The 27,135-nt window shown below is 36.7% G+C and overlaps 1 protein-coding gene across 3 annotated transcripts in view; it reads right to left on the reverse strand.

Moving 5' to 3' along the window:
- Window positions 1–6,970: 6,970 nt before the first annotated feature.
- Window positions 6,971–27,135, reverse strand: part of Kat6a (lysine acetyltransferase 6A) — a 135,660-nt gene continuing 115,495 nt past the window's right edge. For all 3 annotated transcript variants that reach the window (XM_063239907.1, XM_063239909.1, XM_063239906.1), the window contains 8 exons: window positions 25,382–25,523; window positions 23,627–23,788; window positions 22,461–22,554; window positions 20,411–20,642; window positions 19,510–19,714; window positions 17,826–18,431; window positions 14,309–14,621; window positions 6,971–12,303 (listed from right to left, as the gene is read on the reverse strand). In XM_063239907.1, coding sequence (XP_063095977.1) covers window positions 9,620–12,303; window positions 14,309–14,621; window positions 17,826–18,431; window positions 19,510–19,714; window positions 20,411–20,642; window positions 22,461–22,554; window positions 23,627–23,788; window positions 25,382–25,523 — 4,438 coding nt within the window. In that variant the 3' untranslated portion in view covers window positions 6,971–9,619. The remainder of the gene's footprint in view (window positions 12,304–14,308; window positions 14,622–17,825; window positions 18,432–19,509; window positions 19,715–20,410; window positions 20,643–22,460; window positions 22,555–23,626; window positions 23,789–25,381; window positions 25,524–27,135) is intronic.

Raw genomic sequence — 27,135 nt, forward strand, 5'->3', positions numbered from 1 at the left:
CAGAAGAACTGAAAACATCATACCACAGTGATATATGTGCACCCATGTTTATAGCAGCATAATTTGTAATAGCCAGATCTTGGAAACAACCTAAGTGTCCATCAACTGAGGAACGGATAAAAAAAGTTGTGGTATTTTTATACAATGGAGTATTACTCAGCTATAAAGAATGATCACACTGAGATATTTATAAAAAAAATGGACACAGCTTGAGACCATATTCATAAGTGAAATAAATCAAACTCACGTGCATAAATACCGAATAGTTTTCCTAGTATAACAAATGGTAAGAATACATAAAAGTATGTGGTAATCATGATTCCCCATTATATTGCTTTGAAGCCTTATAATGTTTTCATTCATTAATTGGAATGGTTTTATTCTGTGTTGTTTGATTTTATTGTCTGTGAAGGTATGAACAGCTATTTTAAAGAAAACAAGACATTATAATAGCTAGTGATGATTTAATATCATCTTGAAGTCCCACCAAGCTTTTGTTCTTCTGTCTCCATTGGTTTTATCATGTTACATCTTATTGGATTTATTATATGTGATAGTATAAACAAAGTTTTTTATACGCAAGGAGGTAATATAGAAATCATTGTTCATTTTCTGTTAGTTGGTTCTGAATACCCTGTAATACTTTCATTCTCTTGAATGGTTTTTGCACTGTCTTTTTATGTTGATACTATAGTGTATGAAGTTATACTCCAATATTTCAAGGAAGGAGACACTATGGTAGCTACTGTTATGTCAGGTTGTCTTGTGGTGAAACACTGTGTTGCTTAAATTTTTCTGTTCTAACCTGTATGGTTATGTCCTCTTTTATCTTAATCTTTTTTTAAAATAAAAAAATAAAAATAACACCCACTATGCCCATGGACATTTTCCTCATAGTTCCTCTACACATTATTATCTTACAAATATTTTTTGGAGTTGTGTTACTAAGACAATAAGACTTAGACTTTTATAGCCTAATGATGAATGAAACTTTTGTCATTATTGTAATCATCTGTTCTTTTGCGTAAATTCTATTTTGTTTCATGTAATATGGGTATTAGCAGCCCTTTTGTACATTTGTGTCATTTTTCCACTTTTTAGAATTTAACTTTTGTTAAGTTTTTGATATTTCTTTTGGAAGCAGAGTCTAATAGTTTTTAGGAGGCTTTCCTCTGATAATCTATGTCATTTTAATGGAATTTGAGTCATTACAAATTATTTATGTCTCTAAGCCTACTATGAATTTCTACTTAATAGAACTGGTTTTTTTTTTTTTTTTGTATATTTGTTCCTTTTTGGATTTATTGTTTGCTATGCATATTTTTGTGATTTTTATTTCTTATAGTTTATTATTTAAAATATATTTTTATTACTTACAAAATATTTTAAGGTGAGTTTTCATACATGCTATTTTGATTCTATTCCCCCCACTCCAAATCTGTACATTAAACTCCCTGCCTGTTTTCTGGCACTCTCCCTTCTCATTCATGCCTTCCCTCTCCTCTCACATATTTGGGAAAACATGTGATACTCATCTTTCTGAGTTTGGCTTATTTCGGTTGAACATAGTTCTCCAGTCCTGTCCATTTTCCTCCAAATGATATGATTTTTTTTATAGCTAAATAATACTCCAGTGTAGGTATGTCACATCTCCTTTATCCATTCATCTGTTGATGGGCAGCTAGGCTGCTTTGAAGCTTGACTACTGGGACTGGTATCACAATGAGCATGGGTACAGACGGGTCCCTACAGTATGCTGACTTCAGTTCATCTGGGGATATACCAGAGCGGTGCAGGTGGGTCCAAGAGCAGTTGCATTTTTAGTTTTTTGAGAAAACCTCATACTGATTCCTATAGTGGCTGCAGTAACTTACATTGCCTCAGCTGTGTAGAAAGACTTGTTTTTTCTTGCATTTTTGCCAGCATTTGCTGTTTTTTATATTCTTGATATCAATTCTGGCTGGAGTGAGGCAGGATGTCATGCATTTTTGATTTGCATTTCTCTAACAGTTAAAGATGTTGAACATGTTGTCATATACTTATTGAACATTTCTTTTCAGAAGTGTTCACTTGCCTATGTATTGATTGCGCTAATTGATTTTGGTTTTTGAGTTCTTTATATATTCATGATATTAATCCTCTGTCACAATACCTGGCAAAATATTAACTGTATATTATCATATGTTAAGTTGTACACTGTTCCTAATCATTCTTTTGGTGGTTATCTTGGTAATTTAAAATAGGCATTTTTATCAATAGCTACTAAATAGTTAATGAAAGCATAATGAAATACTTGAATTCCATTTATCCTCCACTAATATATGAAATTATCACCTTATATTTAATTATATGAAATGTGTATAATCATTTAGGTTTACCTACATATTTTCCCATATATTATGAACACATGAGGAAAACAATCAGCATTTTGGTCACATTAATAGATTCTAGGGAAAGAAAATCAGGAAAAGCATTTGATGAAATTCAACATTATTTCATGATGGACCTTTAAGAAAGTAGAAAATGAATGGGTTTTCTTTTATCTGATTAAGAGCGTGTCAGCTCTCATCACTTCAACATTGTACCAAAGCCAAACCCAGTACTGTGAGACCAGAAAAAGCAAAGTGAGTAAAATTCATCTTTAGAGATTACACAACTATGTAAGTAAAAATCCAAGTTTCTGTAGGCAAATTATTAGTTACTGAGTTTACCAGATATAAGATCTAAATACAAAAACCACACATTTCTGTACACTAAAATTAAGTATGTTAATATTTTATGGTTTCAAAACTATTACTCATAAAGGGAACAAAATGCAGAAATCTCATACATAAATCAATTTTAAAATATTGATAAGTTAAAGAAATCTTTAAATACAGAGATAGAACATGTTCAGTGAATCAATGATTAAGATGTTACCTTTTGCCAAATTGATCTTTAGTATGTTAATAGAATTTTTAAAATTTCTGATAAGCTAACTCTAAAAATATACAGACATGTAAAAAGCATAGAAGAATCAATCACTTTTGAAGAAGAAAACTTAGGATTTATTTAATATGAAAATTTAAAGCTACAGTAATTAAGAGGTTAACATGTATAAAGCAATGAAACAGAATATATAGTTCAGAAATAGACCTATGTATATATGGATACTATGTCAAGCAGTGGTAAAAATACAATGTGAGAACTATGTGTACCTATGAGAAAAATTAAACTCATTCCCTATCTCATAACAAAGAAAAAAATTTGGATATATTAAACTATGTGAGCAAAACAATGCAACTGTTAGAAATGACAGAGAATAACATAATCTCAGAAAATATTTTTCAATCTGGGTAGAAAAAGCACTACCCATAAAGGAAGTATTTATTCAACAAGAACACATCACTAAGAATTTATGTTCATCAAAAGGCATCATTAGAGTGAAAGGGCAAGTCACAGAATGCAGAAGATACATGTAACAAACAAAACTGACAAGAGTATGTAATATACTCTTACAAGAAGAAAAAGACAACTTAATAGTTAAAAAGACTTGAACATGTCATAAAAGAGGAATTTCAAATAGCCAATACAAATCTGAAAATGTACTCAATCTCATTAGTAATCAGGCAAATACAAAAGAAAACCAGAGATCCTACTATACCAGACTGAGTAAAATTAAAAAGTTAAAAATACCAAGTGTTGTAGAGACTGTGGAGAAAAAAAAAAGTATGGCTATTTTTGAAAACTTTGGCATTATCATATGATCAAAGTTACACCTGTGCTTTTAGGAATATACCTGAGAGAAATGTCTATAAATGTGCACCAGGAGACCTATGTAATTTATAAGAGTCCAAATGGCAAGAACATAAATATTTGTTAACTTCAGAATGTATAAAGATTTTTGTGCAGTCATGTAACATTATGACAGTGAAAATAAATGAACTACAACTACATCCAAGAGCACAAACAAATCTCAGAAGCATGTTGAGTGCGAGATACAAAATGCAGGATTGCATTTCTTTAAAGTATAAAACCAGGCAAAATGAAATGAAACCATGGTGCAGGCCTACGTGGTAAAATACAAGGAAATTTTAATAAAGTATTGACCACATGAGTCTAGTGATTTATCTGCGGATGGAACACTGTGATTAAAAAGGTGCCCTCCAAGTCAGGTGGGCCTGCTGTTCAACTTTTTGGACTTTGTATAGAAGCATTCACTTGATACAAATTCATTGGCTGTAATTTTTTGGGGGGGAGGGGGAGGAGTTTCTTCTGTGTGTTTTATTTTCACAATAAAAAAGGCGTAAGAAAGGGGACAGTTCTGGGCATTCTCTAGTCCTTGTGTGACAGCTGAATGTACATGAGAACCAGCTGAAGACGAAGTGCGCACAGCAGGGAGCTGGGGCAGGACATGGAGACGTTCCAGCCTGCGCTCACCACTCAACCTGACGAAGGCAGGCGGCAAGGACATTTCTGTCTTTTCTGCTCTTTTCCTTTGTACTCGTAGTGAAATTACTTCTGTGACCATTGAAATAGTCCGTATTATTCAACTTTCAGATTTACACTTTCCAACCAAGAACACCTTGAGAATATAGTTAGAAGTTCTTGCTAATTCTAGTCATTTTCTCTAAACACAAAGCCAAACCTTTCTTTGAAGTGAAATCATCCTACTTTGCCAGAGGCCCTTACCTGTAGAAGAGCCTTAATCACTGTGTCCTTGTCATATAGGTTTTCATTTTCTTTGGAAAACTATGCTGATTCAGTATTTTTTAATTATTGACTAGAGCTGCTTTATTATTCATTACTTTTATTAATGTAATAAATCAATTACAACTTGTGTGCAGAACAAGTTTAATGTATGAATGTTTTTCTCCACTCACAGACTTTAAATTGAAGATACCAATTTAAAGGGTTTATTGGAAATTTTCAGAAATGTAAGATTCTAGGGTTCAAAAAGCTCTTTTAAGTCCAATTTAAATAATGCAAGATGATCTGAATGGGTTGTCTTCTAACATTAAGCAGATAATCAACTTTTCAAACCTCATTACCACCACCAGCACTGTAGTTAATTTCTTGAGGGGGTGGTGATCAAGCACAGTGATGATGGCTGGTGGAAGTTAACACATCACCTCAGAAAACACCAAATACTGCATACCTGTGTCTTCCACAAACTTTAGAAGGGGAACTTCTCATTGAAATAACCTGCATGTGTATTTCCTATCAGGTTTATTTATATTAGCCACATGAAAACAATTCAGTGACTACCTGATTAGTGATTTAAAAGATTTCAAAAACAAAAGGCCCATTTACCCCTGGGCATTATCTATTTCAGCCAAAGTTGGAGCTCTCACTTTTTCAAAGCTTTATCTAACTGGTGAGCCAGTACTGGGGCTCCTTATTATGACAGCCAGGCATTTCCATTAAGCCCAATTTGTAGCTGTCTTGGAAGAGGGGCATGGGTATGTGCTGCATTATGTAATTACATACCAACTTACATAATGAACTCATCCACCCATCCTGTACTCAACAGAAATTAACAAATCTATTGGGTTTTGCTTTGGGAAATCCTTAGCTTTTAATTAACTATCATGCTAAAGCACTTCAGACATTTGCCAACATCAAAAATGTTACTCTAAATACTTTATAGAAATGTTTCACGTTGTCTTTACAGAGTCACACTGATGCTAGGTAGAACTTTTTCCCATTGATACTCCTGCAAACTGTACTGCCAAGTCAGTCATTTTGTTTCTCCTCTCACTATTCAATTATCATCACTGAGTCTTATCTGGCACACTATGAAAAGACCTGTGGAAGGAATATGATAAGAACTAGCAGGCACTGGCCAAACTGTAATCTGCAGAATCTGAAATAATTCTCTTGACTTTGGTGTTCAGTGAATAGTTGTCACCATGAAGGAGGTACCACTCAGACTTGGCAGGATCTTAATTCCTAGTCATGTTAATGCCATGTACTATCTTCTCCCTCCCACATCTACATTCTGAATAGTAAAAGCCCAGAATATAATGGCCTACTCAGTGATCATTCATGAGTTGGCTGTAAGTGGGATTATATAATTCAGATTATACTTTACGTGCAGTTTTTTTTCTCACATTGTCTCCTTTTGAAAATATCAGAATGCTTTGTTTCATTTAAGGCACGTGCTTGTAGCAGCAAAGGTTAGATGTTTTTTGAGAAAAATCCACAAGTAACTGCATAGTGCAGGGGCAAAGCCTGTGTCCAAATCATGGTTATGTACTCTCTAAATTTTAGTGATGTTTTGGAACAATCAGTGGCTACATTTGTCACGTGCACTTCTTACATCCCCATCCAAACAGAGAGGCCACCAGGACTTGCACTGATTCACCCTTTACCACAAAAGCCTAAGGCTGAGTTCACAAACTGAAATCTAGTTTCCTGTTATCTGTCTTATTATATCTAGGATTCTAAATGATGATAGCCAAGCACAACAGTTCAGACACCAAAAATAAGTAAATAAATAAAAAGGTCTCAGTGTGTAGAACCTTGCACAAGTCCCTTTGGCAAAATGAGAGTAACAGATTTTTGTAGATTATAACCAGGCAAACTGAGATGAGGAGCAAAACAAAACAAATCCACTTTTCTTAAAAATGTTTACATTTTAAAGATAAAAGTTTCTCTAATTTATTCAGATTCTACATGCTATTTGTTATTGCAATTATGTTTCTTTTCTTTATGTGAGTAAATTATCCTTCTGGAATGTTTACAAATGGATTTCCCTATCAAATCTAAAGTCAGGTTATTATATTTTCTTTGAAAAAGGAAAATAATCTTTATCATAGGTATTTAAAAATCTACACAATTGAAAATTGGAATGTCAAAGCAAACTTTTACTTGAAATTAAAGAGGCATATGAAAAAAGATGAATATTTACAGGTGTGTGTGTATGTCTGGAAAAAGAACTGGAGAACCTGAAATATTTGGAAGAAAAATTCCACATGCAAGACAGACATCCAAAATGGCTCAACATAATTTATTTTTTATGTTAAAATGTACAGAGTTCTTTTGAAAGTACTTGCTAGAAAGGGGAAAAAAAGATATTACATACAAGAAGAGGAAGGGGGCCAATGGCCCAGGAGCGCACGACATGGAGAAGTACAAAGGTGCCTCCGCTCCTTCCCCGAGCTTACAGGTCACCATGAACAAAGTACAAAGGTTACAAAACAGGAAAAGCAAATATAAACAGACAGGAATAGACTCAGCTTCATTTGTACATGCGGCTTTTAGAGGCATCTGGAGCTCTATTCACACACTCTAGAGATCTCTTTAAAGAGAATTTTTATCTTTCTTAAAATAGTTTTTAATATTCTACAACAAAGATAAAAAATTTTAAAGATGGAATGAAATGAAAAAGCTCTTATTTTAAAAGGCATCAAAGTCACTAACAGTGAGTTTTTAAATTTCTTTTTTAGAAGATTACCCAAGTTATCTTGCTAAAAATACATTTTTTTTTTTAAAACAGAAGTGAAAAAATGACAGGTACCAATATTACTGTGTTGGATAATTTCTTTTATAATATAGAAAAGAACATTTTTTCCTATGATAGTTATACAGTCACAAAGAGGCTTGTGGAAAAGGGAGCTGCCCGATTGATTTTTTTTTTAAAGAAACAAAATCAAACACAACCGCAAACCAACAGAAACTGATTTCACGGCCCTCATTTCAACAGCTTCTCCTTCTGCCCTGACCCACCCTCCTCCCAATACACTTCCCTCCCGGCCCCCCAGCCCCACCCCCGTCCCATCCAGGAAGCAATGATACAGCTGAAGATGTAGGGAGAGGGCAGCACAGCGAGCTTTCTACACAGATGACTGGGAACTGGAATAGTATATACAGAGAAACTGGGGCCTACAGCCTTGCACATGCTCAGAGTTGAGAGTGGTACAGTGTGGAATTCTGCCTTTTTCTATCTAACACACTTAATTGAGAAAGTCAATTTAAGTGTATAAAAAAAAGCAACAAACCTGTGCATCTGAAAAAAATTTAACGCCTAATTAGTACTTTAAAAATTTATCTATATAAAATGTACAAATAAAGGAGAGAATTTATGCTTACAGGTATTTCTTTAAGCAGTACTTCCCCCTTTTGGATATTTGACTGCACATACCAAGTGGTATAATAGTTTCCATCTTCTAATGATGGAATATATATATATATATATAATTTTTTTTTTTTTTTTACCTATCCCTGGAGCAAGTAATAGGAAGAGAATGGGTGAATTGGTTGCACAAGAGAAAAGAGAATGGACTGGGACAATGTGTGACCCCTGCCGCGTGCCTGCTGTCTAGATATGCCCTGTGATGCTGGTGGTGGGTCTGTCCCTCTTCTTGTCAGCCACTCACAGGAGAGGGGCCAGTGTAGCACTCTGATTCACAGGGGATGAAATCAAGATCTCAAATGACAAATGAAAGCCAGAGGTATGTGTCATTTAAGGAATTACGAAACTCACACCATGATCTCCCTTTGAACACACATTCTGCACCATCTCTTCCAACATAAAATCAACAGTGTCAAAGGTTTGCCAGGTATTTTGCAAATCACTGAGACGTACAGTCATCCACCAACACTGTCTGAAAGAATGTAAGAGGCAAATCGTTGGGGACTGTTCTCTGAGGCTCAAGAATCAAGACCCTTAATTAACATTTCAAAGTACATACTAAAAACAAGAGGGTGGGTAGAATATGTATGTTATGGCTGATTCACCAGGTGGTAAAAAACCAAGAGGTTCATTTCCTCTTTTTGATTGTTAATTAACCATCTCTATTCCTCCAAAGGCTGGGTTAGGATTGCAATCAGCTTTCCTCTGAGATTCTGCTGTTAAGTGAGACTTACAGTATTTTTGTGTCTCTGAGTGCTGAGAATATTACAAAAGAAAAAACATTATATTACACTTGATTCAAGAAAAAGATTTCAATGAAATCCATTTATATAAAAGAAACATTCTTGGGGAAAGGTTTCAAGAGGTGTGTGTGTAAAAGGAGTGGAGGGGATTTTAAAAGGAGAAGCATTTCCTGCCTCATTTTATTAATAATAATAATAACAATAATAATATTAACAATATGTTTAAGGAGCTTGGGTTGTTCTCCACATCCCCATCCTAGTCTCCCTTAAGTGCCTCCTGCTGGAATGAAGTAGGAAATGAAAAGTTGGGCTTGGAAGAAAGGGTATGGTTAACCCTGGAGATGTATATGACATTTAAAAATGACAACATTGGGAGCTGTGAACACTGAGGGGAAACATACATTTTTAAAATAAAAAAAGATAATTCACTTTACACAAATTCTGTCCATGTGGTATGTAAAGAAAGTAAGGCTCTTTTTAATTATGAAAAGATTTTGTGCATGTTTCCCCTACCCCCAAATACATTTTTTAGATGAGTTCTACTGTAAAATGTTCAAGACTGTGAAGAAAATCAAAACCCAGAACAAAATGAACCAAAAAAGAGATCAGGTTTTCTAAAAAATAAAATAAACCAAAGAAAAATTCTTCTAAGTCTACAGCAATATTTTAACTGGAAAAAGGTCCATTTTTCTCTGGTTTGTCAGTATAAAAGGTTCCTTTCTTTATATATATTTCAGTTTTAACTCTAGGTTTTCCTTGCTCATCTTCTCATGTAAGGTCCATTGAGTGACTGCTTGGGCACACCAGCAGCATTCATGTAGCTGTGATGGGAGGGGCCAGTGTACATCATGTTTCCATGAGGGTTTGGCTGCATAGGCTGCTGGGTATAGGCCTGGCTCCCCATCATCCCCATCTGCATCTGCATAGGATACTGTGCTGTCTGGTTCATGTAGGCAGGGTTACTATGGTAACTGCTGTTCATCATGGGCTGTGTCATCCGATAGCTGTTCATGGCATTCAAGGTGTTCATATTCATGGAATTGACATTATAGGCGGGGGTTGGCATTAAATTAACCCCCATGTTCATGCCACGCTGAACAGCCAGTGCACGAGGACCAGCCTGCATGGCAACTGCAGGTGGGCTACGACCATACAGCTGCTGCTGGTGAGCCGCTGCTGAGGGCAGTGGTGCGGATTTGGAGCGGATGGAAATGTGCCCCTTGACTGGCATCTGCCCTTGCAATCTCTGGGTGTGAGGAATACCAATGTTGGTGGCAGACATGTTACACTGGAGTAGAGGTGATGTGAGGTTCATGGTTGTGGATGCCAAGTTGGGGGGTGGCGTCATGGTGGCTTGTGCTTGAGGGGTCCCAGCTAATGGGTGAGATGGCGCTAACTGAGCCAGTCCTGTATTGGACAAAGAAACACTGGTTGCATAGGAAGTTACAGCAGGAGAATGGCTATAAGGCATGGCATGAGGGTCCATAATGGTGTTAGTCAGCTGCTGCAACTTGGCTAAACTGAAGGTGGCTGATGGTTGAGAGTAGCTGCTGGCACCAAAATCCCCTGGAATTCTTTCATAGATACTGATGTTCCCAGTGCTTCCAGATTCTGGTATCTCCATGATCATAGGAGCTGGAGTGAAACTGTTGTTCATACTACACTGTGACAGTGGGGGCTGCTGCTGGGGTGGGGGCTGAGGCTGCGGGGGTTGAGGTTGCTGCTGGGGCTGCGGCTGTGGCTGCGGCTGCGGTTGTGGCTGGGGTGGTGGAGGCTGTGGTGCTGGTTGTTGCTGCTGCTGCTGCTGCTGCTGGGGCTGCGGCAGTGGCTGCTGCTGCTGTGGTGGTGGTGGTGGTGGCGGCGGCTGCTGGTTACTAGGAGGCCTCTCCACCACACAACTCTGAGGTGACTTGATATTGCAATTGGAAGCAGGCTGGACAGTGTTCTGCTGCATCATGCTACAGCTGCTGCCCATGTTTGCCATTTGCTGAGTGACAACACAGCTGTTCTGGGTGAGGCTGCTGGAGGATGACAACCCACTGAAAGAGCAGCTGCTTTGAGAGGAGTTATTTCCACAAATGCTGCCTCCCATTGTGGAATCGTAGCTGCTTGGATTCTCATAGTTTTCTGTGGTGCTCTCAATACTGCCCAGATCACTGAAGCCACTGTCCACCACCTGCTGAGAGTGGTCTGATACGGAAGGCACATCCATCATGGGGCTGGTCTCCATGTTCTGCATAGAGGGCGCGGATAGGGAGCCCTGTTCTGGGCTGATCTGTGTGTAACCGCTTTCTAGGGCAGGCACATTGGGGCTGCTGACCGAACGGACAGACTGGCTGGGATGAGACTGAACTGAGGATATTGGGCTATTATGTTCTGAAGCATGGCAGTCTTCAACTATTGACATCTGAGGGTCTTCATCAGCCTGGGTGTAACTCTGCAAGGTCTGACAAGCTGCGAGGGTCTCTTCACAGTCCTGGTAGGCTCCCTCATGCTCATTGCGTTCTTCTTGAGTCAAAGACTGCACTGCTTGTACAGTTTCTAGGTCCAATTCACTATGAGGAATCTCTTCTTCCTCTTTTAATTCAATTAATTCTTCCTTAGCGTTGGAATCTTCTTCATGGTCATCCTCGGACCCTGGTACATGATCTGACACCACAGATGCCTCATGGGAAGGCTGTTCCTCTTCAGAATCTGGTTCTATTTCATCTTTATCCTTTATATTTTCCCTACTGTTCTGTATGTTAGTATCTAAAAAAGATTCCTGCCTGCCAGGTTCCTCCTTGACCTCTTCCCTAACCGGCTGCTCCTCTGACTCCTTTTTCTTTGAAGACTCCAGATGACCATCATCTTCATCATCTGCATCATGGTCTTCATTCTGGTTTGCCTCAATGGTCACTTCATCTTCTTCCTCTGGCTCTTGTTCTTCTAGTTCTTGTGATTCCTCCTCTGACTGCCTTTGCTCTTCTAACACACGAGGTTTCTCTTCTTCCTCCTCTGCCTCTGGTTCTTTTGCTTCTGTCCCGGGACTGTTGCTGCTATCCACTGGAGAAGTAGCTCTAACCTCACTGCTGGTTGTGTCCTCTTCTTCTCCCTCTTCGACCTCTTCTGCTTCCGCCTGCATCTCCTCTTCCTTCCTTTCTTCCAATAAAGGCATGTCTTCTTTCAGCTCCACAGTTTCTGCATTCTCTTGAGTTTTAGTTTTACGTCCAGGTTTAGGAATAGGCTCAATGATGCACTCTTGAGGAGAAATGGCCATGATTTCTCGATTCAGCTTAAGTCCCGGTTTTCGACCAGGTCTTTTCTTCCAGTGGATTGGTTTGCGGCTCTTGCCTTTGGGCCATCCCTTCTTCTTCTTCATAGGTGTGGATGTATCTGGCTCAAGGGAAGAACTGTTCATATCACATTTTCGTAAGAGAGATACTGGGTTTAGGATAGGAGTGTCTGTACAGGAGGGATAAAAAGATAAAAAGAAGTTATAAGACCTTATTCATCTAGTGCCTTTTTCTGAGTGCAGCATGTACAACAGAAATTATTTCTATAGTCACTGCTTTTAAGTGATTCAATTCATTTAAACATTAAGAATCTAACAGATAAAGCTAACTATATCTTCTAAAGTGAACTGGCAGAACAATGAAAAATTGTAGTCAGTATTATGTTATCATATACTAAGTAAAACCAGTTTGAGTTTATCAATACTAGCTGTTCAGCTTTAGGAAGCCACTCTTAAGATTTTGTTGCATCTCTGTAAAATGGGAACACTATCTTACAAACTTGTTAATAGTAAGTAGTACTTATAGTAAGTCTAGAGTTAATTTCAAATCTAGTACATAACTTGTATTTCCTCATTCCTGTGTTCTTATAAAACAATTACTTTAGTGATAAGATCACTGAATTCTTTGTTATGAAAAATTATAAATCAGCTTTATTTCTTCTTTTATTTTTCCTGCTTGCAATTTATATTATTTCTTTGATGTTTAATTTCCACATAGTCATCACTTCATGGATCAAGGCTGAGCCCTCCCAAGTGAAAGTGTTCAATGTTGTGTTCACTTGGAAAGAGTTATAAGACTTTTAGTCCAAGGCAAACATTGACATTTAGTCCTAGACAAGTAAAAAAAAGTTAGAGCACAAATAATATTTAGTAGAAATAAACCTTATATTAGCATTTTCTAAATGATGGCAAAATATACCCAACATAATATTTATTTTAACCATTTTATAGTGTACAGTTCAGTGCCATAAAGCACTTTCACAATTTTCAATAATTTTTTATAGGTTAAGAACATCAAGCAAGAACAGAATTTGGAAAGAAGTAAAAACATACAGTCCATGGTAGTAGTTTTAAAGCAAACATAAGAAACAACTGAGAATAGTGTGCTAGTCTACAGGAACTTAAGCAGGGGGTGCTATTGTAGTGTCCAGTGGTTCAAGATAGAATGCAAAGTGCCAAATTTACAAACTATATTTTTAGGTTCCTATTTCTGTATCTTAAAATATATGTAAAACTGGAGAATCATTCACAATAAAGAATTCAATTGTCTTACCACTGTATTAAAAGTATTTATCTAAAAACACAAGAATAAGGAAAATGCATGTCATATCTACTAGATTTGAAATCAAGATACTCAAAAGTAGCATGAAAAGCTCAACTAGGATTTCTTCATATTCATCCAGCAAAGTGGAAAAGCTCTATGCAAATCCACTGGAAGACAAATGCACTGCAGACAACCAGAAGCATCATACACTGGCAAAATTTTAAGATGCAAAAAGCCTAGTTTTTGATCCAGTTCCTAGTGTAAGTCCCACATTTGTGACTCTACAAAATGAAAACAAGGCTATTTTAAAAGTAAATAACTGGATCTTAACCTACATTTTAAAATGAACTTAACGTTATCATTTATGTGACATGTACTACTGTACTAGTTGGTAATACACCTTAAAGGTATGCTCTAGGAAGGATTCCTCAATAGATATGATACAAGTTCCAATGTACACAAACCTGCTTTTACTGAAGAACTGTCTTGTTGGCATTTATTCACTTAACAATGTTTACTGAATACCTATCTCAAGCACTCAGCATACAGCAATGCAGTCCAGAGAGCATATATTCTAGTAAATGGTTACTCCATCTTCCCAGGGCTAAGTCCAATTCATCCATTATCCACTAAGATTCAGATGAAGGCTGAGAAAACATTAGGCAAAAAAGAACACAGTCCTAACACTAAGATATTTTCTGCAGAGGCAAAAATAAGTTTCTGAGGTAAAGGGGAAACTAAGTACAAAAATGAGCATAGAGATAGTTGGTACTTGAGAGATAGGCAAGCATTCCTTTTCTTGCTTAATGGGCTGTGTTCATTTTTCAAACCTTTGTTGAAGGATCTGCAACCTTTTGTTGAATTACTGTTATGTATTTAAAAACAATAAGTAACAGTTATGTAACACATACCATCAGCATCATCTGATTCTTCATCTTCCTCTTCCTCCTTTGACTTCCTCTTTGAAGAGGACCTACACCTGAGAACACTTTGTGAGGACAGGCGATGGAAGTATCCTCTGTGGAAGAGCTCATTCTCATCCTCTTCCTCTTCTTCTTCATCAATTTCAAATGTGGGTTCTAATCTTGGCATTGGTCGCTCAGAATCAGAGTCTTCAAAGGGTTCATCTAACACCTCTGTGGTCTCAGAAATAGTTTCTGTGACTACACTGCTATTGTGGTGTTTCCGTTTTCGGACTCTCCTTCTTCGGTGAAGGATTGGTTTCTATTTGGTAGAAAAACAAGTATTTTATTTATAATAATGAATGCTACCTTTTCTATTAACAACAAAAAGATGTTTCAAACCCAGTAAAGCTGGGCTTGGTGGTGCACACTTGCAATCCTAGCACCTGGGAGGCCTGATGCAGGACTGCCCCAAGTTGGAGGCCAGCCTAGGACACATAGTGAGTTCAAGGACAGCTTGAACTGCATAGTAACACCCATCTTTAAAAACAAAACCCCCCAAAAATCTAACAGAATTAGCAAAAAAAAAAAAGTCTAAATATTTCTACTAAAGTAAGATAGTATATATAAAGTATATAAAGACATTCTCTAATTGCGTAAGACTTTGTGAAAGAACAAGCAGGCATCAGAGAACAGACATTATATTTTATTAGTAGTTCAATTAAATTAACACCACAGGGAGTCATCTATTTCAATAATGAAGCGACCCAGAGATTAGTTCCTTCACATCTCTTTTCTATAAGAGCAAAAGCAGGGGGTTGGGGATTTAGCTCAGCGGCATAAGCACCTGCCTTGCAAGCAGGCAGTCGTGAGTTCGATTCCTGGTACCGATAAAAAGGAAAAAGACGAAGAAAAAAAAAAAAAAAGAGCAAAAGCAGGAATAAAAATAGTCTCATATACTACTACTCTGAGGGCTAGTAGATCGATAAAGCTGTACACCATTTTCATGGACCATACATAAAGAGTAGAGTGCAAGTGATACCTTTCTTTTTTTCTTTTTTTTTTTTTGGTCTTTTTCCTTTTTATTGGTACTGGGGATCGAACTCACGACTGCCTGCTTGCAAGGCAGGCGCTTATGCTGCTGAGCTAAATCCCCAGCCCCAAGTGATACCTTTCAAAAGTAAAATGAATCTGCTGTTGAAACTCAAGTGTATGAGGCATACCTTTGCACTTGGCGCACCTAATATTTTAAAGTATACAAAGTATTAAAAATGACCACCCCTCAATGACACAGTACAATCCCCTCATTGTATAGTGGTTAGAAAGATTATAGGCCTTGCTCAAGGCGACACATCTAGTAAGAAACTGCTATAATACAGCACACAATCCCTTGATTACCAGGCAGCTGAATTTCTTCAAGAATGTCAAAAGTACTTTGCATATGGTCTCACTGGTTACTGTGATATTCTTTTAATATAAGGAAACAGTACATTTGTTTGAATTTATAAACAAGCAATATAAGCCTCTGGCTGGCAAAGACATTCTTCACACAATGAATAGTAAAGTTAATCAACGTTCCACTTTTCTTGCTTCAAATCTATGAGTTCTGAGAATATAATTTTTAAATTAAGATTTTAAAATGGCCCTGCTCCTCAGAAACAGCTTATTCTAGGCTTGGAGCAGGAAAAAGACAATGTTAATTTGGAGAATCTTGGAGAGGCAAAATGTAAGAAAGTGATCAAAACAGAACAAAAACAAACAGCAATGGGGGCATTTAGAACAAAAAGGCACAGGAGTGAAACTAAAAGAGTTAATGGCCAAAGCTGAACAATTTGAACTAAAAAAGAAAGAAAGAAAAAAAAAACCTAAAGTACAAACAAATGAATCACCAGTACTGGATGACAAACTAAAATGCCAAGTAAATACTTGAGTCCATACTGATAGGAATAAACGCCTGAATACATTGACAGGGAAAATGGATGAATCTCCCAAGTAAATCATTTACACAGATTATCTGCTGCAGGAAAACTACCACACCTGAAGTGTGGGCTGCACAGCTGATGTCACCCAGCAGCAAGGAAAAGGGGAAGGAAGGAATAACCTGACGGTACCACCTGCGTCAGAGGGAAGGCGCACTGAGGCACACATCCTGATACATGGACCTGTACTGCCGGTCACCTCCATCAGTGTGAGGAGATGTACTTTGCTGCTATGTCTTCCTCTCAAAACTCACACTGCCCCACTCTAATTTCATGAGGGATTATCTTCCACAAAGTAACTGACCAGTAATCCTCACAACAGTCAAGGCTGACGAAAACAAAGAAAGACTAAGAAACTGTCAGAACTAAGAAGAACCTAAAGACACACGACCACCAAATGTAATGTGGTATGCTGGATGGGGCCTGGAACAAGAAAAGGACATTAGGAAAAACTAGAAACTGGAATCAAGGATGGACTCTACTAATTAATGCTACAGTGCATCACAAATTGTGATAACATACCCCACCAACGTAAGAGAGCAAACTCGGGATGGAGTACATGGGAACTTGCTGGAATTTCTTTGCAGTGAAGTGTATGTGAAAATGTTCTTTAAAGTTTTTTTTAAAAAGGCCTTGCGAAGAAAAGCAATGGCCACACTGCTCTGGGAGAAAGCTATCACCCATTTCTGCGGGGGCATTTGGCAAGGTACGAACACACTCATGGCTGCCTCATGGCAATGCTGAAAGTTCGCTCCCGGAGCCTGGGCTATTTCTCATGTATAGTAATTCCCTCTTACAAGTGGTTGCAATATTCATGATTTCAGTCACTTTTGTGTTCAAATGCAGTCCAAAAAGATTAAAAAGAAAATTCTAGAAATAATTCTTAAATTTTTAGATCGCATGCTGTTCTGAGCAGCATGGGGAAATCTCGAGCCATCCTGCTTCCTCCTCCTTCCTGCACTGGACTGTGAAGTGTTCCTGGGCCTAGCGTATCCATACTTATCACAATACCACCCACTTGCCCCTACCTGTAAGTCTTCTAGTGGCCACCTTGGTTTTCAGATAAGACTATCTTGGTGTCATGGTTCATTCAGGTAGCCCGTACTTTACTTCATAATGACCCCAAAGAGCAAAAGCAGTGATGCCTGGCAGTTCAGATATGCATGAGAGATGCCATAAAAAGCACTCTTCAGTAGGACTCTGAGAGAGACACTCATGCAACTTTTATTATACTGTTATTGTTGTTCTATTTTACTATTGGTTATTTTTGTTAATATCTTACTGTGCCTGGTTTGAATATAAAGCTGGCAAGCTAAAATAGTTTGTCGTTAAATAACCTTATGACTGATAAATGAATTCCCAAGAACCAAAACACACATTTCAAGTGTTTTCTGGGAAGGTACTAAGCTATAATATATAGTGAGGTTCAAAAGTTTAAAAACAACACTAGGGATTTCTACTTTTATCCTTTGAGAACTGTAGGATAGAAAAAAAACATGCAAGTAGCTGCAACCAGAGGAAGAAAAGATGTGTAAGGAAAGCATTACCTTTCTTTTTAAAGTGGGCTTGGTAAGCACAGGTGGGGAATTTGACCGCGGACTTTCGGGCTCTTCCTCCTCCTCACTGCTCTCACTGAAGCCCCTGAGGACAGCCCTGTCACCATCACTGTAGCACCGCTGCAGTCGCTGGCTTCCTTCTGGTAATCTGCACTTCAGAGCCTCAGAGCTTTTCTTTAGTTGTCCCTGCCACAACTCAGTCCCCTCGCTGAATCTTCTTTTGGGAATGTCTGGCTTCCCCTCCTGGCTTGGCTGCTCCTGAGAGGCTGTCAACTGTTCTTCCCTCTCAGCATATTGTTCTTGTGAGGCTTCTGATTTTTCCTCACACTCTCCATATTGTTCCTGAGGAGCTGATGAAGTCTCTTCCAAAAGCAGTGTAGACTCTTTATCACCAAACTGGTCCTGGGTCTTTCTGTTCTTTCTCCCCCAGCGTCCCCGCCTCAAGGGCTGGCTGTTTGCAGGAAGAGTGTCTCGAGGAAGGACCTGTTTGTTCAAACGTGTAGAACCAGCGGGAGTTATAACTTCTGGTTTCTTTTCACTTTCTACTGAAGAGTAAGAATCTTGTTCTTTGTTTTCCCGAGACACTGACTTTCCCACCTGATTTTAGAAAATAAAATAAGACTGCTTAACTTTTCCAGTCCTGTTTGGTTATATCTACCTATTCTGCTCTTTTAAATACATATTGAGATAAGAAAAGAAATCAGAGCTTAAAAGGAAAACAATGAGTTACTTAATAATTAACATAAACATTTCCTGTGTGGTAGGAAATGTTTTAAATGTACTATTTACTACTTACATGCTATTCATTTAATCCTCATCACAACTGTGAAGTGCTGTCCTATCTCCACCTGAAAAACGAGGTAGTGAGGCACGAAAAAGCCCTATTACTGCCTACGACAAACTGGAACACAGACCTAAACAGTCTGACTCCTGCGTCTGCTCTTTAACTAGTATGGAACACCATCCTGATATACAAAGTGAGTGATTCATATAAATGGTTAAGTTAGATTGTTTATAAAATTTTTCAGAAATAATTTATCAACAGGGAAGAATAGGTTCTCAGAGCACAGGCAAGAGAAAGAAAATATTTGAAAAATATGAAAAAAATTCTGAAATTATTTTGATTCCAATATTTAATTCCACTTAAGTCAAAAGTTGTATGTTTATCAAAGGAGGACATAAGGATGAAAGCATTGTTTCTCTTTTAAAAGGGGAAAAAAAACAAGAACGGTATACGCCACATGAAATCTATAGAAGGTAGTACAGACAGCAATCAACCTTTCAATGGTTAAAGATGTCTTAGTGCCCATTGAACTTTATAGATCCACTGAAAATATATGCATGTTTATATTGTTTCCCTAATGTTCTATTTTAAAGAACACATATTTTTATTCCAACTGTCAAAGATATTATCACACACTTAAAATCCAACTGCCAGGGTTCTGAGAGGTACTCTGAATTTTTAGTCATAAAATTAACACAGTATAAGAAATTTGATGGGCTTAGAAACTATACAAGTTAAGAGCCAGTCTTCCTTAAATTTCTATCATTGAAATAAAATCTAAACTTCTAGTATAAATTTACTTCATTGTTAAAATACTGCAATACATATCAAAAATATTAATGAAAACCAAAACATCTTCTGTCATGAAAAACAGACTACTTACGCCCTTACCTTAGTCTCTAAATCTTTTTCCTGGCACTGTGGCTCTTCATTATCTTCCTCGTCAGCCTCTTCGTCATCATCTGAGACAACAGAGTTGGAGACTATGACAGGAGTCCAGCGTAAACATTCTGGATCTACATCTACAGGTCGCAGATTCAGCTGAAGCTTTGCCATATGATCTTGGATAAGTTTTTCCCGGCGGATAATCACAAATCTAAAACCAGAGAAAAGTTTATAGCAATTTACAATGCATAAGGTGCACACAAAATTAATATACAGACACAACCTATAAAAAACCCTGGAGATGATAAAGATGATGCTTTATAAATAACCTGTTCAGGAAGACGAGATAGGAAAATATGCTACCAGTGAGATTGCTAAGAACTATGAAGCTGGACAAAAACCTTACACTCCTCAATGGACTATGCTATTTAAACATTTATTGATGCAAATCTCCTACAGCTGTTATGTCTCCTGCTCCTCTGAGCTTTCCTATTCTCCACTTAGTTCAACTATGTCCCTCCTTTGTGATGTTTTCCTGAGTAGGCAAGAATGAACTGTGTTCTTCTCACTATTCCTTTCACTTTGCACTATTTGTATGGAAATTAATCAAGAAGATATTTTACTTAATGACATTGTTTCTAGATTGTTAATTTTAAAAAATGAACTCCCAGTATTAGAGGATAAAAGATTCTGTGGCTTAGGTTCAAAAATTAGGAAGAAGACCAGAAAAGCAATTTAAACATAAATATGATCATTAGAATAAAATACCATAGAAACAAAAATAATGTCAACACCACCAAGTATACTGTCTGTATTCGTTACCACCCTTTCCTCAATAATCTGGCTACCTGGCCAGAAAGTATCTGGGAATGACCTTGTGAGAGTGTGCAGAGGACGCAGTACTCACTGGTCACTACGGAAGTCCAGCATCCGTAGGTGGTGCAGAGTGGAGGTGATGTCTTGAGGGCAGATCCCAGTGAGCTTGCTCAGCCTCTTGATGCTGATCTGCCTGTCATGCTGGTGATGAAGGCACTCCAGTATCACACTCTTCCAGTAAGCCATGTAGGAGAGACGCCCGAGGTCTGAGAGGGGTTTTTCTGGAGACCCTGCCTGGCCTTCACGCTTTGATAACAAATAACCTATGAAATTCCAGATCACAAAAGGTCAGGGATGCTAGAACAGTTGAATTCACCAAAATAATAATGCCCTTTCCCATACTTAATCCAAGTATTACAGGCAATAATAACATGAAAGGTAAATTCCTTCAAACGTGGGGAACAAAACTGCAAAACGAATTTATAGGGAGATAACAAGTAGACTAATTATTTTGTCTACAATCAATGTAAGTACTTTTTTAAAATGTTCAAGCTGTTAAAAAACTAAGACTCCCGGGGCTGGGGATTTAGGTCAGTGGCATAAGCGCCTGCCTTGCAAGCAGGCAGTCGTGAGTTCGATCCCTGGTACCGATAAAAACGAAAAAGACAAAAAAAACAAAAAAAAAAACTAAGATTCCCATTTACAAACTGCATTAATAATGAATTTATAGCAACAGGAATTTTAATTTCAATATACTTCAGCAAGGCCAAAAATCACCCTTGCAAGTTTTATTTGGACCACAAGATGGCGACTGCTGTAGCTGAACTAAGAAAGTACAAAGCACACTGCAGTTCCTGCCTAATTCTAAGACTGCAGTTCTCTGAGCAAACTGGGGAATAATTTCTCATTCCAACGAAGGCTCCTTACAAAAATCACTCTACACTTAGAAAATGAGACTTTCAGCAGATTTGTGTAAACATACAATGCATTCTTCAGACCTCTGCTGTAGTATAACTACAACTCTCAAAAACTGGTAAAGAAAAGGGTGTTAATTTCTAAGAGAAAAGCATTGAAAACGGAGACAGTGGAAGAGACAGTCATTCAAGAACATTTAAAAGTAGTTTAACATCGGTAATCTGGAGAAATAGTCTACACTAGGGAAAAGTAAACTGAAACACCTGTCATCATGCAAAGAACTGGCTACCTCAAAATCACCATAAATAACATATCACTCATCACCATAAATAAAATCTTTTCCCTAATGGAGCAAGTTAGTTGTATTTAATATGTCAATCCTGAGTCTTATTTCAAAGCAATGTATTAAAGTTCCATCCTCTATTGCTTATCCAAGAAAATGTACAAAATAATCAATAGCAAATACCAATAAAATATGGTAGACAAAAGCCAAGTAAAACAAGTTTAACTGTGTAGGTCAGAATTAATTTCTCAAGAGTGGAATCAAAATCCTTAGCTTCAACTATTATTTCTGTATCTATTCCTTTAAAATATTTTAAAGCATATATAACAAGGAAAATGTTCCCTCGAATTACTATTTCATGATTATCCAATTTACTACATACCCTTAACTTTCTTACGAAGTTTACCTATATGTGTAATAGAATACAAGTTCTATAATGACCTCTTTAAAACTGGTAGCTTTTACTTCCTAATTCAGGTTAAATTATTTCCTGTAACATTCACTTTTTGTAATTTTTTAAGTTGTGTTGTACATTTTGAACCACAAGGTAGAGACTGTTAACTGAGAAGTGCACATGTATTCTCAGCTAATGGGTTAATAAAAATAGGACAGATGCTGTTTATTTTCTAACACTGATTTGAGGAGTTACGCAATGTTTTCAGCACTGCTGTTAGTATAATCACATAAAACCAATTTCCACCATAAATGAACAGTTGCAAATTAAAGTCATTTGCTGCCAACCACACAAAATTGTATTCAATATTAGCTATTAAAACTATGTTGAACTGAAGGCAATAAAACTTACGATTTTAAGTTTTAAAAACCCTTCTAATCATGACAAGAGATACTAGCAACCAATACACTTCCTACAAATTTTGGAATATACAGACACAGAAGGTTCACAGGAAAAGAAAATGAGAAGTTATATTAATATCACCCTTACTGAAATCGATGAGGAACCTGCCATAGCCCTTGCGCTGGTATTGAGGAAGAATCATTATACAGGAAACATTGTATTTTTGCTGGCAGTGCTTTTCCTGGTAGAGAAAACAGAAGCTAAGTTTTAAAATGACAAGCTCACAAAACTAAATAGGAAATTCAATTATTAAGAAACAAAGACTAATAGGTAAAACCACAGCCTGAGGCCTCTGGAAATAGAAAAATAAAAAATAAAAATACCCTAAAAAACAAAAAACCAAATCAAAGTAAGAGAAAAACCACACCAGTGGGAGAAGACAAGACAATGTTAAGTCACCACCACTATCATTACCGTCCTAGAGGAGTGATAATGTACAGTAAAATGACACTGTCTAACACCACAACAGCTCAGTGTCTCTGATCAGCAGAGGAATTTGAAACCCAAACAATCTACATACTAAAAGTGAAAAATCAACACAGTACTCTAGAAGGGAGAAGATTCATCAACATTTCAAAGTCTATTTCCTGCTTTGGTGCTACACAGGGCAGCTTTACTCCCTATTTGTTATACACAAAATGGTCCCTGAATGTGAGCTATGAATACCTTTTCATAGATTAGTCACTTTTAAATCATACATTTTAAATCACATTTGGCTAGTGAAGTAGTCCTTAAAGAACTCTTACAAAGCTAGCACTTTTCACTGAACTGTTTTATAAAAATTAAGATACTATAGATTTGCTTAAATTAAAAGTGTATCTTTTATGTTGTTTGACTAGAAACTTTCTTTCCCCTAAGGGAATAAAACAGGGAGGAAAAAGAAAATATTGTTTGAAAAAAAATGGACTCTTACTTTTATTCTAGGCTTAAAAATTCAAATTAGTAAGATTTAAGCTGAGAAAGAACTCAGAAGTAATGACTCTGTTTATTTCACAATTTCTATCTATTATTGCCATGGGAAAAGTCATTTTAAAACTTCCCTCTTGAGTATTCCCAGCAGTTCATGTTCCTGGGAGAATATAGGTTGTTGAATGTTACTAGGCGCCTTTTAAACAGCTGGTAAATTTCTGAATGTTCCTTCTGTTTCCTTCTCCAAAAAGCTAAATGATACCAGTATTATTTCCCACTGAGAACCAGCAAAAACCATTCCAGATTTCCAGGTGAACTCAAACATTTTAAGCTGGTATACTTACTTTAGAAAAGTAACCAACAAGGTGGCAGCCCTTGACATCATTCTGTGTTAGTACATAAAAAAGAAATGGTTCCACGTCATAATAGAGTGTTTTGTGGTCAAGAAACAACTTTGCCAAGAGACACAGGTTTTGACAATAAATGGTACTCACATTCCCATCAACCTAAATGGGGTACAAAAACACAGGAAGAAGTGGTCAGTAGACTGTTTCTTAGTTCTAAAACAATATGCATCAGTTACAAGCATCTCCAGGTATCTGTAGCCTACCTATCCCCAAGAGAAGGTATCAGTGATCAGAACACACTAGAACTTGGAAGGAAGCTCTCCTTTAAAATGGCAGTTATCAGGGAACCTGCTGTTTTAAGACAATCAAATATGTATTACACTTCAACAAAGCAGGAAGAGCTAATCTGATTTTAAAATTGCATATTCTGTTTTTATAAAAAAGATTAACTGTAGGGATATTTCTGACATCAAGCTTCATTTTCAAAAGTGCTTAATTCAATGAAAGATTCTGAAGTATAACCTCTTCTAAAACACATCCATTAGGTAAAACATGATGTTCTATCGGTACCAGCAGCCTGAAGCAACATGGTCTGACTACCACAATTAGGTATACTCTGAATAAACTTACACAAGGCAGTACTAGTGCCATTTAGAGACATTATACAGGTTCCTATGAATTCGGCAAATGAGATTCAGGCTGGCCAAGATCAGAAGCACTACATTCGTATGTTTTTTAGTGTGTGCATCTTTTTGAAACAGGGTTTCACTACACAGCTCAGGTTGGCCTTGAACTCACTTTGTAGTTCAGGTTAGTCTCAAACTCACAGCAATGCTCTTGCCTCAGCCTCCCATGCCTGCACCATGCCCAGCCATTTCCTGGGTTCTTAAGTTGCTAGAGTTCACTCTTTTATAAAATGCTGATGGGTGCCCATGTTAGTTTCCAAAACACTGGTGCACTAACTGAACTCCTTGACAATCTAAATATACAATACTTGCTGTGAATTCTTTTAAAATACACATCAATCAATGCATGATTAGAAGCAATTTGCTTTTGGATGTTCTGAAACGGTATTGTATACCATGCCTGATACCTCACTACTTTCCAGGTGAAGAGCTACTGAACAACTAAAATAGTCTTAGTGAAGACTAAGAAAGTGAGAGACTGAGCAGATCCAGACAATTTGAAATTCTGTCACTGTATTAAGTAATAAGACTGAGCATATAGCAAGTACTCAATAGCTGGCATGCAAACTACAGAACTGAAGATCAAAACACTAGAGGTCACTACTAATAGCACACAGGATCACAGATGTATCAACATGATACTAAAATTTACTAATACTGTTGGTTACATCTCTATTCCTTTTAAATCACTAAAATTCTTTCATTTAAATGCCACATTTCATAGCTTCTAAAAGATACACATTAGCATATGTAAAATTGGTTGGCTAAATATCAAATGGAGTTATCAGAAGTTATAATTAGCAGTACTTTTCTCCTTTAGTACTAAATAAAAAATAGTAAGATACATAACACTTTGATTCAATGAAATTCAGAGTAATCTATTCTGAAGCCACGCTGGTGAACTGGGTACCATGTAGGCTGGCCGAACTCAGTAACTAAAGTATCTGGCTAAGGGGTGAGCGAATAACAGCGAAACATCTCCCAAAAATTCATGTACAACACATGCAGCACAGATGGCACTGTTGTTGAAATGAATAGGAATATAAGTACTAAACATCTACCTTACCTCAAAGACAGAAATATTATTCTTTCGGTAAATCTCATTGGCAGGAGGATGGAACCAACCACATTTCTTCATGTGTTGTTGTAGAATAGTTCTACTTTTCATATATTTTAGACAGAACTCACAAAGATACAATTTAGGCAGCCTGTAAATAATAATTTCAAAACAGGGCTTTATATTTTGTAGACCTTCAAATGTTCACTTTATCTTTTTTGTCTTTCATTATCAAGTCAGAAAGATAGGGAATATATTAGTGTCCATTAATCAATAAATGAAAGAACAAAAAACCCAATTTAGATAATGGTGGCCAATTAATTAACAGTATGGGGCAAAGATTAGAGAAATGTAGACAACTAATTCAGTTTCTTCCCCATTAGGCTAATTTTAAATTTTTGATAATCTTTAAAAGCAGAATAAAGTTTACCTTCCTAACATATAAATAAATGAAGATGATTTTGCTGAGCTACAAGATTCCTTATTTCTTTGTTGTTTATTTCCATCCATCAGTTTTAGGAAATATCTCTTGAATACTTAACATATGTCAAGCCCCTTGTTAGGTATAGCAGGTGCATCTATAGTGCTCAGGAAAATGGACATATAGGGTATATTTTAAAGACAAACTTTGCAAATTTTTATGAAATTAAAACTCTGAATATATTTTTGTAAGTTAAGATATATGACACTACCCCATTTTTACCCCTGAAGTTCTGGCTTTTTTCCCTGGTTAAAAGTCATCACATGAAATCTTTTAAGTCAAAAGTCTATTATTCAACAAGTGAAATAGGCTTAAATTATTCATTCAGATATTCTCAATGATAATGTATCATTTATTCAGTAGTCTTAGTATTTCAGTAACAGTTTATCAGAGCTTCACGTTTATACACTAACATTCCTTTTATGAGCAGCTTGACAAAAGTGATTAGACCAGTTCCTAAGATAATGCAAGGAACATAACCTAAATTAAAAATCAGTGGCTTTCATATATATTTTAGTCTGAATTCTTAATGCTGAAAGGCTTTTCTGTAACAAAACACACATCCCATGTATATTCCGCACAAAGCTGACTTTTCTATATCTCCATTTGCATCCAGAACTGGTACTGTATGTCTTGATAATCTGAGATGTGATACCATCATTCAAACAATATGCTTACTAGATGATGAAATGACATAATATGTAATTCAAACAGAGTACTGTCTTGTCTCATAAATATTGAGATGGTAGAAAATTTCAGAAAGCTCATTAATTTGGTTGCTATCAGTTTAGACAGTTAATAAAAGATTACCCTAGAATTAAAAATACTTGCTAAGCAGATTAACACACACAAAAATATTAATTAAAGTGTGAAGACAATTATGCTTTCAGGTTTCCATTTTGAAGGCAGCTTCTAAACCATTACTGCAATTTCTCTGAAAAATCTAACATTCTACTAATGCCTTTCTAAAGGTGTTTATGGAACATCAGTCCTGTACATCTGTAATACACACTATTGTTTTCCAAAATCTCTAATATTAGCTACACCAACATAACGTGAGAGAATAACATTACTGCAAAAAAACATTCCAAAATAAAGTACTGAGTGAAACAAGTAACTGACATAAAGTCAACAAGAGCCAAGAGGATGGAAAAGAAATGTATACTAGACAATTTTGCTTACATCCTTTGCATACTGCTTCAAACCCCACTATTGAGAGGAGGAATGGCAGTAAGATAAATAGCTTCTTCTTTCTTTGATACCAGGCCTATAAAATGAAAAG

The sequence above is a fragment of the Cavia porcellus genome, unplaced genomic scaffold, assembly GCF_034190915.1.
Source record: "Cavia porcellus strain 051 isolate PalLab524CR breed Dunkin Hartley unplaced genomic scaffold, mCavPor4.1 scaffold_29, whole genome shotgun sequence".
Taxonomy (NCBI): Eukaryota; Metazoa; Chordata; class Mammalia; order Rodentia; family Caviidae; genus Cavia; species Cavia porcellus.